The sequence below is a fragment of the Nelusetta ayraudi genome, unplaced genomic scaffold, assembly GCF_046127955.1.
Source record: "Nelusetta ayraudi isolate G7.1 ecotype Tasmania unplaced genomic scaffold, CSIRO-AGI_Nayr_v1 ptg000060l, whole genome shotgun sequence".
Taxonomy (NCBI): Eukaryota; Metazoa; Chordata; class Actinopteri; order Tetraodontiformes; family Monacanthidae; genus Nelusetta; species Nelusetta ayraudi.
In genome coordinates, this window is record NW_027466110.1 from 1,258,148 (window position 1) to 1,272,037 (window position 13,890).

Below are 13,890 nucleotides of genomic sequence, written 5' to 3' on the forward strand. Positions count from 1 at the left end.
GTGAAGTCTAAAAGTCACAATGTCTTCACTAATCATTACTTCGGTTGTTTCTCCTGGTGATCTTTATCATTTGGACAATTATGTAAAGGTATGTGGGTGTTAATATTGCTAGTAACAGTAATATATTTCTGTTTAACATACATGGTTAAAAACAGAGTAGGATGGTGTTCTGGGCTTATAATCACCCAGTGGTTTCAGTTCCAGTGATTAAAAAAATGCTTATTTTCCCTTTACTTCCTCTGCTTTTCACCATTCATAAAGTCCCCTGAGTTAATGGGGAGCACAATGCGAAATCGCCCTCCCCGAAGCCAGTTTACGAAAACTTACACGGCAGGTGGTCTGCACTTCACATAATGCAAACATTCTGAAAATTAAATCTTGCCTGCAGTGCCGTAAGAGTTTTAAAACAAAGCATGCCAGAGGCAAAACTGAACCTGATATATGTACGCAACTCAACATTACTCCCACATTGGTATTCTCCAGAAAGTTACTTTTACCCCTTTGGAGGTATCAAACCGAAGGTATAAAATATAATGAGGCCCGTGTGTAGCTGAAACGATTTATTTACTCTAAGAAAAAAAACAAAAAAACTATAGAATAATAAAAGTAAATTAATGCAGTACTATGAGAATTAGTGTAAAAAAAAAGTCTTGTGGCTGTCAAATTATCAAGCACAAGCTTTTGTAGGGGTTCTAGACCATTTGTCAAAAGACACTAGTGGTCTCCTTCAGAAATGACTCTCTTGTTTGTGTCTGTGTTGTCTGAGTTCACAAAGCCATTAGTGTCACCAATTATCTCACACACCAGCAAACAAAAGCATGTTCATTTGTGAGTAAGGTTCATGGCGGGGGAGGAACAGTGCAAATTCCTGTTGTGTGCAGTTGTGACAGAACCTTGCCCTCACATCAACTCACCCCAAAGAGACAGAGTCAGGGCCTGAAGTGCCTTAAGAAGAGTTTGTTTTAATAACATATCAGAATGAATGCTAAAAAGTGAGGCGTCAACCTTTCTGAGTTTTTTCCCCTCTGTATTTAAATGTTTTGACTGTCACTGAGACGTCTTTTATTTCATTTTGTTTTGTTTTGTTTCCACAGATTTGTGTCTGTTTGACAATGCCGTGTAATAAGCTTATTTACAGCCCTGCAAGCTTCATTTCCACAGTGTTCTTCTGTGACTGAGCGTTTGTCCTTTTTTCCTTGGGTTAAGTATCAGATGGCAATGTCAACCAACCCCTGATACTTTCAAATAAAATTTGTTTTAAAAAAAAAAAAAAAAAAAATGACGACGAAGAAGAACTGAAATCTGAACTTGTTACATTTTTCACTTTTGCTTTCACGGGGTCTTTCCTCTCACTATGATCTGTCCGCTGCAAAGCGCCGCTGCATTCCTCACATTGTGACTACGCTTTACTAGATCAGTCACGATGCGGCAGAGTCTGAACTAATGAGGGTGGCGGCGAAGTGGATGGTTGTTTGGTGCCTCGTCGGACTGTGCTGATGAATGTGGAACAAGAGGGACGCCAGTGTGGGAAGTTAAGGGTAGACTTCTGAACGCTCAACCCCCTCACACACCCTCTGAACCACACCAATAATCTGTTGAATGCTTTCCTGCACGTACCCAGCGAGGACCACGCGCTATTTCCATAAAGCCATGTTGACATTTGCTTTTTCCCGTCCAAACCCTTCCTGCGTGCTGCACCACTGACTGCCATTATCTGCACACTCAGTCCTCCAGCACAACTTTGTCCTCCTGAATATATTTCAGGCGGCGGCGTGCTTATCTGTCGGCGTGTGTGCGCGTATTTACTCATGAATTAATGTATGGTTTTTATTGGAGTGTCAAGGCTGCAGGCATGTTAACATGTGTAAGGTACGATATGAGCTGTGCGCCATAAATTTTTGAATTCCATTATGGGCGCAGGAACATCGGAAAGTCAAAGAAGCGTGTGGGCAGGCATGCGGGCGACATCAGGGCTCTACGGCATGTCTGTGCATTCTGCTGGTAAGTCATGACACTACTGCTCTTGGGCGCCCGTGCCCCCTGGCTTGATTGCGCAAGAAATCGCGACGTGTGAAACTAAAATGTTCACATCGAGATGGGTGGGTGAGGTGCGTTGCAAGTACATGCCTATTTGTGATTTGTGAGTGGACAAGGAAAAATAAAACATTTGGTGGGATGTAGTGAGGATCCTTGGGTTAGCATCAGTTTCTTGCTCATTTAAACCTTATTCCACTCACTTGGTTGTGGTCTACCTTTCTGGTTAAAATAAAATAAAATGGCAGAACAATGTGCTCTGGAGGACAACCTCAAAGTCTTTTATGCACTTGCATGGCATGTCAGCCCCCACTATCCCCCCAAACCCTCCAAGGACGGTGCTTACATCGCAAGAAAAGACACACAGCTTGCAGGAGACGCGTGGAGCCCAGTTTGAGGAGCACTGCAGGAAAACGCCAAAAGTGGACTGTTCGACATCTGTTCATCCCCACTGTTGTCTTCCGTTTTCGCTCCCCCGCTTGTGCTACAGGCGAGACACTAAACCACAGTGTTCCTTTGTCTGTACGGAGGTGGTGGCAACACGTTGCCGGCTTTCATGGCGGCCTCCGACAAGTACTCCTGGTTCTCGGCTACGGCGGGGCGAATGCGTCCGTTCTGCCGGTAGAAGAAGCGCGTGCTGCAGTCTTGCAGGTACTCCGGATTGTGCAGGGAGGATTTTGGCGGTAAACTGTGCTGCCAGTACTCGGGATTGTCAAAGGTGGCCTTCTTTCCTTTCTTGTCGTACATGATGGTGCCGCTGGTGATGCCTGAGTGCAGGGCGTGTCCCGAATGCCCCGGGTGCAGGGTTTGAGATGGATATGACTGGTGGGGCAGGTAGCCCGGTTGTAGCACATATCCAGAGGAGGAGACCGTGTGGCTCGATGTTGATGGGTTGACCGTCTGGGATACCGACTGGCCTGCTGAGGAACCCGGAGCGGAAATGGTGATACCGCCAGTCAAGCCGTTTTTGTCCCCTGGGTTGAGGAAAGTATTTAGGTACAAAGGCTCGTTGATGTACTCATCGTCTGTGTGAACGGTCTGGTTCTTGGACGCAGCGGCGGCGGCAGCAGCAGCACCGGCTACATGCAGGGTGTGGCAGCCGGCTCCATCCATCACTGCATGGGCATCACCGTTCCGGCGGCGCGCAACAAAGGGGTTTTCCTCTACTGAGGTTTGAAACCAAAGGGACAGAAAGAAAAACAAATGTGATTAGCCAAGATCTATCGACCTAAATCAGAGCTTCAGTGACTACATCCAAAGGTGTGAGATCTACCAAACATTTAGCAAACACACACACAATCATACCTGTAAAGCTCCTATAGTTAACATCTCTAAAAAATCAAAGTGCAGGTAATGTCATTTACTTACATTTTCATATAACTTCGAACATTTTAAAAGATATCGACCCATCTCAAGAAGGAGACATATTGCTTCTCTGATAAGCAGAGCACTGTCTGACCACAGGCATTGGTAGGCCAATCAGTATGTCATCAACATAGTTGGTCAGTATGAGTACATCCTATTTGGTGTACGGAGTTGGTAGTCATGAGGCAACATTAGCTCTTGTTTCAATTTTCCTTATACCGCTGTTCATAATGGTGTATCGTGTGTGTTTGTGGGCAGGTTTGGGCAGATAAAGCGGCCAGACTTGGCAGTTACATCGGCAGCAGAGAGTGTCGAGTGTGAGACAATCTCAAACACAAGTCTTCCTGTCAGATGCTTATGCATAATTTACAACCTCTTCCATCTCCAAACTAGCATTAGCCTCCACTTTCCCTCAGTAGAGAGGCAGCGGGTTCAAATCCTGGCAGCATCATGTGAACGTTGAGGTGTTTCTGCAGCTTTTCCCAGCTGCCAGTGGTTTTAGATACTATCACAGCAGCTTGTGTTTGCTGCCCTTAACATCCCATAAGGCAGCGACTGGTGTCTTCAACTTGCTCCCTTTTATCAGATGAAGCGGGTAATTCTCAAAACCTTTGCAGTCACCTGAATTTTTATCCCTCATGGCAGCCATGTAGCCATCCTGATCCTTGTCTCCTTTGACTCCACGCTCTGCCAAAAGGCCGATTGGATCTGCACTGTAACGTTGCCCACTGCTGTCCTCCCCTCCACCTTGAGAAGGGAAAAGAAAGAAAGCACGTAGCATTTGAGACGTGCAGAAAATGAAAACTCTACAACCCAGTTTTCATGAGCAATTGGATCACATAGAAGCATAAATAATCACGTGCATTTCCCATTCTGCTATCTACTTTCCCCCGTAACTAATCTCTTGGGTTTGGCTATGACTAATGTCAAGCTCTTTGCATGTTAATGGTAGAATCAGTCACCGAGGCTCAGCAAATGTAGGAGCCGCCACTGCTGATGCTATTCCTCTGTAGCCCGAAGGCGAGGTTGGAAGTCTTATCGTAGCACTGCAACATGCCATTCTAATGCTGCTAACAATGTGTATTTACAGAAAAGAAAAGGAAAAACAAATCTTTTCAACTTAATACATTTTAGTTTAATGGTGGGAGCGTCCAGTAGATTTAATGAGTCAAAGAAACATAACACCTGAAAAGAGTTTATTGGTTGTTTTATTACCCAGTCCAGCAGTCGGAGCTGTGCCAGTTGTGAGGGTGTTTGACCTCGGGGAAGCCTGTTTCCTTAAAGTGCCGTTACAACGAGGATCTTCCTGTTTGCCACGGCTAAATCCACCACCCATCTGCCCACCAGTGGCCAGGTGGTCCTGTGCAGGGTGGCAGCCACCCGACACAGGGGGAACAGAGACGACTCTGGGCAGAGTGGCCAGCATGTCCTCCATACTGAAAGTGGGATCCTGATAGGCAAACTGGTTCTGCAAGAGTGGAAGGAGAGTGAGTCTTTTGGTATTCGCTCAAAAACATTTATTAACCAACACAAAATATTCAGTGTGACACATAAAAGTCAGGACAAGAACGTTTTTTGTTTCAAGTCTTGCATTGATGTGTTAAGTTGTGTTATTCTCTCCAAAGTGTGCATGTGTTCTTCTCTCCAAAGACTGGTGGCAACGAGAGAAAAAAAGAGAGCATCAAATGCACTCGGTCCCCCCCCAAAAAGTGAACCATTCATACAAAGAACAGGACTTATCTGGAGGTATTGAAATGTGGCAGGCAGGGGAGACAAACAACAGTGCGAAAACAATGATATGGCAGCATGACTGCCAAGGACAATTTAATTAAAATGATTTTAATTAAAAAGGCTCCATGCAGCACAGTCTTTAAGTGGCCCTATCAGCCTCTGGCCTGCGGTGAGCCTCAACGCTCAGAACAAAAAGGGATTTTTAGAGCCTCGCTGTTTGCTTTATTCTTAATTATAGCCCTGCTTTCAATGTGTATATATATATATGTATATATATATATATACATACACAATTTTGTGGAATTAGCCTAGCCTAGAGCTAGTGAGGGTGCAGGGTAATTCAACTTGTGAGGTTGAATTACCCCCAAAAAACAAATACAAAAATAGTTTGAAATTAATGTCACTCAATTGATAGGTGCTACTACGAGATGGCCTTCAACAGCCGAGGATAACTTCACAAATATTATGCAGCTAAATAATCAGTCACCCCCTGAAACACAGCAGAGTTTCAACAGCGAGTGATGCCTCTAATTTAAATTCACCCAGCATCTTTATCCCGACTCAAACACAGAGGGATGCTGGAATATAAAATGGCTGAGCTGCTGCCCGGCTGTGCGAGTGGTTTTCGTGATAGATTAAAGTCCAAAGATAGACGATGAGCGGTTAAAGAACTGAGGGAATCTGGCTGTAAACCCTAATTTTGAAGCGGGTAATTACTGCGGCCTCGGAATGAGGGAAGACGATGGGAAATTGGCAAGAAAGGGGAAAAAAAAAGAAGAAAGGAGCGAGCGGTGGGGAGCGAGCAAATGTGAGCGAAAAAGTAAAGAAGCAGTGTGAGTTCGGTTTCAAGATCTCAATCTTTTGTGCTCAGACGAAAGAGTCCTGCGGTGACATGCTGAGAAAACTCATTCGCATATCACTTAGGAGAAACCGTCAGAGCCAGAATGACATCGCCGAATGGATCCCCCCGCTCCCAACGTTATTTTCTTACATGACGGTCCGGTCGCCCTGCTGACACACTCAGAGACAGATAATAATAGGTGCCCATGCAAGGTCGCAAGATAAACAACAAATCTCTTGTCTTTCTTTGAAAAGTAAGGGGGAACAGGCAGAAAATCACATGAAGAGGGGAGAATATGTATGCAAATATCAGACAAGCCAGTGTGGGGACATCTAGCTATCGATCTATTGATCTATCTTTCGATCTATCACTTTGGGTTGGAATCTAAATATTTGAGGTTGGAAGTGTATGAATTGGGTGATGGGCTGCTGGGTGATGCAATCAAGTGCAACAACATATTTTAAACAGTGCAACCAAAAAGACAGACCTTGTTAGAGTCCATGCCAGTGCGGGGTGTGTACGCCAGCGGTGGGATGTTGAAGGAGTGCGGCACCAGATATTCCTCAGCGTCCATCAGGTCCTCCAGCTCCTCCTCGTCCAGGAGGCTCTGGAAGAACTTGCTGTCACTGGGGCTGGGTAGTCTCATGCGGTCGTCACCCTGGGAACAGATACGTGGGGATGTGTGGATTTAGTGAGTTACGTGAGAAATCAAAAACATATTACCCCTAATAGGTTTGAATATTTTATCACATGAAATGAAAGAATTGTAGCACGTGTTGTTAAAAAAAAAAAAGCAAACAAAGAAACCAACAAAAAGAAATGAGATGAAGAAAGCATGGTTCTATTAGTTATTTTTGCCTACTCAATTCTTGCTCAGTTTTCCTGAAATAGGTCTGGAAATCAGCCCTTTTGTGATGTCACAATGGGCACAAGTACCCCTCCCAGGTTAGTGAAAACACTTAACAACAAGCCAGGAGTTCATTCTGCCCTCTCTCTGTTTCGGGTTTCCAAGTTGACATAGTTCTCAAGATCAAACTAAAGATTTTTATGAGAGGCTGTAAACAGAAGGCTAAATATGCTGTATGCAGCAATCAGGAGAGACTTTTGGGCTAACCAATCATGCAACTGTGCTCTTCAAGAAAAGACTGAAAGAAAACAACTAGCACAGAATGTCATGCAAATTGTGTTACAATAAAACAGGTTTAATTTGTGCTGCAGTTGTGATTTACCATTACAATTTAAATGGAAATGCAGACTATTACTGAAGAAAAATCAACTGGCTGACTTATTTTGAATGAATAAAAGAAAGATGGAACATGTGAAAAAAGTCTTGTAATCTTTCACTCAGCTCCGCCACATCGACACGGCCTCACCTGAATGACCAGGTATCTCTGGGGATCCCGAGCCATGCGGGTGAACTCGGCAGCTAGCTCCTTGAACTTGGGCCGGCTGTCCGCATCAATCATCCAGCCTAAAACATGTGCTCGTGTTAGTGGCTGGCGCACATTTGAAACTCCACAGGGAAAAAAAATAATTGCATAAAGAGATATTGATGTTTTTTGTCACCGGCCCTTGACTTTAAACTGTGACCTCATTAAGATCCCCTACAGCGTGTCCTCATTGGCGGCCAGCCTTGCGTACATCAGTCAAAGTGCCTTTATTTCCTGAGGCGCTGTCAGTGGTACGGCACCGAGGTGGGAGGAGAAGTGCAACAGTCCCCGTGTTTGTGTGTGTGTGTGTGTGTGTTGTGATGATGGAGCAGAGAAGTTCTGCGTGCTGCACACTGGTGTGGATGCATCATCCCAAAGAGACTTCAAAAAGTTGTTTTTTTGACAGAAATAAATACCAGCCTGACTTTGGTACTGTTTTTTTTTTTTTTTAATTCTTGGACATGCTGGTGAGGATTAATTTACGTCATTTAACATTATAATAATTTGAAAGCAAGGAAAGTGTGGTGAGGGATTTGAGAACTTTGCCTTGTAGCTATTTCTTTAAATGCCATCACGCTGTCACAGCATTAAAGGTAAAATAGTTTCTTCAAGAAAAATCTATAAAAATCAGAAAAACTTAAAACAACATCAACACATCTGACCTCATAAAGGAGGCATCTATCCATTTGAGTGTTTTCAGGGTTAAACATGAATTAGTAACTCAATGATTCAGATTTACAGTTAGGTAATTTGATTTGTCCCAGATAAAGCACAAACAATATTTTCAATGGGGTTCTGTTCACTGCCATCACATTCTCCAATCTAAAATAAATACTGTTTCATCAATGGGACGGCCATATGGAGTAACGCGGTCCTCTGCCAATTCTTCCGCAAACGCCAGTGTTTGAAGCCAAAGCAGTCATGTGATCTGGCCCCGAGTCGAACCCACGCGCGCACATCCAGGAAAAAAGAAATAAGAGATGGAGATCAAAAAGAAAGGAAGGGGCGGTGACGCACACGAGGCCAAGCAAAACTGAAAAAATAGGGGGAGGATCTCATGTGTGAAAATCGAAACCTTGCATCCACTCTCATGCCAGCAACCCCCCCTTGCAAACAAACACCCTCCTGAGCGGTGAGGAGAGAATCAGGAAGTTGATTTTCTAACACGTGTGGCCAGGCTGCCATGTGTCGCCGTGCGATTTCTCTCCCTGCATGTTTATCGGTGCGAAAAAGAAAAAAAGGCAGATAACAGGCAGGTGCCAGGGGCCGCTCCCCGCCATGAGTGCGTGTGTGCCGGGTTGCCAGGTTGGCACAAGTTCAGCACGTCAGGAAGAGCCAAGGTGACATAGGGAGGACCCAGAGGCTGCAGCTCGGTCAGAGGTTAGAGCGCCACCTTGGATCTCATGGCGGAGGGCGTGACAACGGCGAGCGGCCAATCGCGGTCACAGCCGGCAGGTTCCTCCTTATTTATGAATTTTAATTATTTTTTCAGTAAACATGGGCTCTGTTTATGTGGCTGAAGATGTTGTTCTGCTTTTCTATTACCGCTCCTAAAAATGGATGGAAAGTATTTCTTCTGATGATTTCAATATCCTTGTTGACTTCAAAACGAAAGTGGCTCTTGACTTTAATGAAGAACACTTTTTTGGCAACTTGTAGTGAAATTACTTTTGCCTGTTTGCACCTAAAATAAGTTGCCCTTCCAAAACATCCTGAGCACATTCACACGTTTTTCCATTTTAAACGCTGGATGGAGGCGAGAAAGTTACTGGAACATCTGACAAATTGCAAAATACAGTCTGTTTCATTTTTTTGTTTTCCTTTTTTGTGGCAATTCAGAAATACATACATTTGACCATGACCATGTAGACGTCGATTGTGCAGATGGGCGGCTGAGGGAGACGCTCTCCCTTCTCCAGCAGATCGGGAATATCTCTGGTGGAGATCCCATCGTATGGCTTCCCACCGAAGGTCATAACCTCCCAAATGGTAACGCCTAAACAGGAAACAGGAAAGGCATAGGACAAGGGAGAAAGACAACTTCAGTATTGTGCAAATGGTGGAAAGATTGACATCAGTAAAAGAAAAAAAACAAAAACAGTTGAATGAAACGTGAAAAGAGAAAAAAAGACAGATGGCCAAGAGGAATTAGACACATTTAAAAAGAAGGAGTATGAGTGGGAGCGATAGGCCAAGGAGGAAAAAATGGTGAAGTGGAGGGCTCAGAACCAAATCAAAAGGGGACATAAGGAAGAAACAGAAAGGAAGAGAAGGGCTGTGGAAATGAGGACAAGATGAGAGGACGCCAGCCGGCCGAGGACAGAGGGACTCATCAGAGTCCTGAAAGTCATCAGTCAAAGCAACTTTCACTTATCATCTGCTTTAATCGCGCTGCTGTTAATGAGCTAATAAGTGGTAAGCGCAAGTAAATACAGACCGTATGATGGAAGCATAACAGCCCAGGGTCACAGAGGCCCACCAGGGACAAAGACTCACTTGACTGTACTGACACTTTGAATCAAACGCACATTATTCTCTTTGATACAAAGCCTCTCGCAGATTTCTTTTTTTCCCCCCCTCCAGAAATACTTGTTGTTTCACTGACTTTGTGACTTTGCGCCGTCGCTTTAAAAGCCTCATCAGATCTCTCGCCTCTTCATTTAAATCGGTCTGACACGCCGACGGCTGTGAAGCCCGATCTGAGCGTCGCAGGACGCCAACGGACGGATCTCGTTATGGTGACGCAGACACTTCCTTCCACCGTGACCTTTCACCCCGACGGCAGCGTCGCAGAAAAAGCCACCCAGGCAGTGGCTCGTGATGTTCGTGACGCCGCATTTAATGTCGGCCGCTGTGGCAAGGTCACATCCGCTCATTTACAGAATGTTGAACAAATGTTGACAAAGTCATTCAGATGCAGTCAAATGTAGTAAATAAAGAAAAGAGCATGAACTTGAATTAATAATCCAGGCAATGTAATCAGTCGTAACCTCTTTGGTGTAGAATCTGCATAATTACTTATGTTCCATCTACATCGATCTACATATATTATAAACCTGACCAGACAAGAAGCACCTGAGGGCCAATTAGAGGAGTTTTAAAGCAAGAACATCCATGCACAGGAATAAACATTAAAGGTCCAATATCACACAAAACCCATGTTAGCACTGTTTTCCAACAGTGTGTCTGTGAACTCCATGGAATTGAGAAAAGTCCACCCTTCGCTTATTTTGCTGGCTCCACTTTTTAGAAAGTGTGTATTCAAACAGTTCTGGAAATCAACCCTTTGTGATGTCACAAAGTGGACTGATGCCTTAGTGCACAATGCCAAAAACTGAGCTTTATTTGTTTTCTTTTTGTATGGCTGTAAACAGAGGGATAAACACACTGTTTTCTTGAGATTTCTGCTGAGGTTTTCGGGCTTTTCATTGTGAGAGGCTCCAGGAGTCTCTGTTAAAAGAACAATAAAAACCTGAAAATGGTTGCAGTAGTGAGGGAATTAATAAGAAAAAAAACAAAACAAAAAAACTATCATCTTGGGTGGATTTGGATCTGGAAAATTAAAGTCATTATTGTTTTTTAAAGTTCAATATTAACACCTCTGAGCTCCCTTTGTTAAATTGTCCATCACTTACCATAACTCCAGACGTCGCTCTGATGAGTAAATTTCCTGTAATGGATGCACTCCAGGGCCATCCACTTGATGGGCATCTGGCAGGGCAGAAACATATTGCTCACATTGTTTAAAAAACACGTTTTCACTAAACTAAAATCAGAATCTTTTTTTTTTTTTCTTCTGTGAAGACAAAAAGAGGAGCAACAGGACAAGTGATATGACGGAATGGAGTGAAGAACAAGGTTAAATAAAAGAGAGATCACACACACACACACACACACACACACACACACACACACAGCAGATGTATTGGAATTAGATGGCGGGAAATGGGAGGACTGTCTGGAGCGCAGCTTAACGCTGTGATTAGATTTGAAATCCAGCCCTATTGATTGGAGCGATGGGTGTGGCGTCGAAGGTTCGACCGTGCTTGCAGTTGTCCCGGCGGAGGAGATAATACCTCAGCGTTGACACAAACAATGATGGACAGAGTAGCGAGGGGGAGCGGGGAGCAGAAGAGGATAAAATAGGCTTCCACTCAGACGAGACAAGTTTGAAAAAGAAAACACAAAAGATGGAAAGGATGAGCGAGTTGGCCGGGGGCCTGCGTGCGGAGGGCTCCAAGGAGAAATCTGTTTACCCCTTTTAGGGTTTAGAGATCTCCATTCCCAGAAGGTAAATAAAACGGTCCAGTAGAGCAGAATAGTATCTCAGAGACTCCACTAAAACTCTCCTTTGAGACGAGCTTGAGGTTCCTCCCCTCAGAAATAAAGCCCTCATTAATGTTAATACCTATTGTTGCAGCTCACAGCATGTCAAAGGCACTGGCCAGAATAGTAATTCAATAATATGGGTCTGACTAAGTAAAACAGTCAACTAGATGGAGAAGGTCGGACACTGGTGGAGTCAACTTCAGCCTGTGATTTATGGATGACATCAAACCTTCGTGGTAGTTTAATACCTTGGTATGTCATAGTCTGGTGATATTTACATTGAGATCTCTAATTATCAACGGTGATGTCATGTCATGTGGAGATTGTGATTTGTGATGATGAGAAAACAACTTTTTTAAAAAAAAAAAAATCCATTGCCATTGCAAAAACCATTTGCAAGTAAAAATTTATTTTTCATTTTTTCAAATTAAAAGCATTTTTGTCAGACACTAAAAATGTAAAAAGGTTTGTTGTTTTGTTTTTTTTTTGTTTTTTTCTTTTACAATTTTATGCTTGAACCTAGTAATTAGGCCAGAGGCAAATTTTATAATAAACTATTCAGCAGCAGGAAACTCGAAGGCTACACGGGTGCAAAATAAATATATATTTTTTAAATTAATATTCAATAACCTGCACGCTTGAATCTGTGAAAAATAAATTTTCCCCACAAAGGAAACTGTAAATTAACCAACATTTCCCCATTCAAATAGGCGAGGTGATTTACCTTTCCTCCGTCTGCGTTATACTCCTTCTCGTTCACGTCCAGCAGGCGAGCCAGGCCGAAGTCGGTGATCTTGATGTGGTTGGGAGACTTGACCAGGACGTTCCGTGCTGCCAGATCCCTGTGGACCAGCCTGCGCTCCTCCAGGTACAGCATCCCCTAGGACGACACACATAAACAAACCTCTTCATATGACGTTGCATGCGCAGTAACGACCTGATGCACAAGCACTCAAGTGTCACCGTCACCGTCATAAACACCGTCGAAGACCCCCCATTATAATTTCTAGAACTATTTGTGTCATCATCATTACCAGCGCGTTGTTATTTTTATTGCTGCACCTCACATCAATCAGCGGCACGACTGGAAAAGCTCCCCTTTACTGCCAAACGTTTGACGGTGCAATAAACAGCAGCATCCATATGCACCAACCCAGAGGCAGCTTTTCAATCAAGAACAGGACCCAGAGGAGTGAAGGACTCCGCTGGCAGAGAGGAGTGAAGGACTCTGCTGGCAGAGAGCATTCCAGTCATTGCACTTCGCAAATCACCTCTTGGCATTCTTCAAATTATTTTTTACACACGCTTTAATTTTGATGTTTTTTTTCCCCCAACACAGACAAATAGATTTTTTTCCTGTCACGGATTGGGGTCAAAGTAGGTGTGCAAGATGCACACAACAATGAAGGCATCCTTCATGGATGGACAAATGACAATGGGGGGAATAAGGCAACACAAAACATGATGCATTTAAAATAAGAAATGGTCAAAAAGTACTTTCAAAAGAAAAACAAAATCTATAACCAAAAAACCAAGACCCTCTGCCAGGCTCTTATCCTGACAGACTGCATGAAAAAAACTGCCATCAGTAAAAACAGCAGGTAGAAAACACTTGAGAGCAAAACGATATGTCAAGAAAATCATCCGACGACACAACGTGCAAGCGTAAAAGCCTTGAAGCCGACCGATCGGGCTCCGCATTTTCATTCCACACTGGATCCCATCACTAAAGGGGTCAATCTAAAGAGGGAGATGGTGGGGGCTGGGGGATAGGAAGAGGGGGAGGAGGGTATCTCGAGCAAGATGCGTGTGCCTGCGTGCGTCTTTGAAGAAGAGGCCATTTCAAATTGGTTAAGTGAAGACAGATGCTACTTTGTCTCGAGTGGTGAGGAACAAAGCAAGGCCTCGTGTCAAAACCGGAGCAAATTGAGTTTAGCTGGAACAAGCAGAGAAGGAAAAGAAGAAAATGGATAGAGGAGGAGGGGAGGGATGGGTCGGGATGGATGGATGGAGATAAGTGGCACTATAGTCTCTGGGACTCACGCCACTCGTTCTCTGGAGTTGGAACCTCCTCCTCTCCAGACCCCCACTGGGCTGCTCCAGCTGTGCTGGAGTGCCATTTCCTCCTTTGCCTCCGTCATTGCATTGCAACACAGCACA

General features: G+C 44.1%; 1 protein-coding gene and 1 long non-coding RNA gene across 3 annotated transcripts in view; one reads left to right on the plus strand and one right to left on the minus strand.

The window, feature by feature from the left end:
- Positions 1–1,268: 1,268 nt before the first annotated feature.
- The window catches only part of erbb4b (erb-b2 receptor tyrosine kinase 4b), a 226,887-nt gene continuing 214,265 nt past the window's right edge, over positions 1,269–13,890 (minus strand). For both annotated transcript variants that reach the window (XM_076039762.1, XM_076039761.1), the window contains exons 21-28: positions 12,455–12,610; positions 11,037–11,112; positions 9,251–9,397; positions 7,345–7,442; positions 6,459–6,629; positions 4,615–4,867; positions 4,021–4,146; positions 1,269–3,200 (exon numbers count right to left, since the gene is read on the minus strand). In XM_076039762.1, the coding sequence (XP_075895877.1) occupies positions 2,533–3,200; positions 4,021–4,146; positions 4,615–4,867; positions 6,459–6,629; positions 7,345–7,442; positions 9,251–9,397; positions 11,037–11,112; positions 12,455–12,610 (1,695 nt within the window). In that variant the 3' untranslated portion in view covers positions 1,269–2,532. The remainder of the gene's footprint in view (positions 3,201–4,020; positions 4,147–4,614; positions 4,868–6,458; positions 6,630–7,344; positions 7,443–9,250; positions 9,398–11,036; positions 11,113–12,454; positions 12,611–13,890) is intronic.
- LOC142897437 (uncharacterized) overlaps positions 12,492–13,890 on the plus strand; it is a 28,512-nt gene continuing 27,113 nt past the window's right edge. The window contains exon 1 of the long non-coding RNA XR_012928456.1: positions 12,492–12,598. This is a non-coding gene — a long non-coding RNA (uncharacterized LOC142897437). The remainder of the gene's footprint in view (positions 12,599–13,890) is intronic.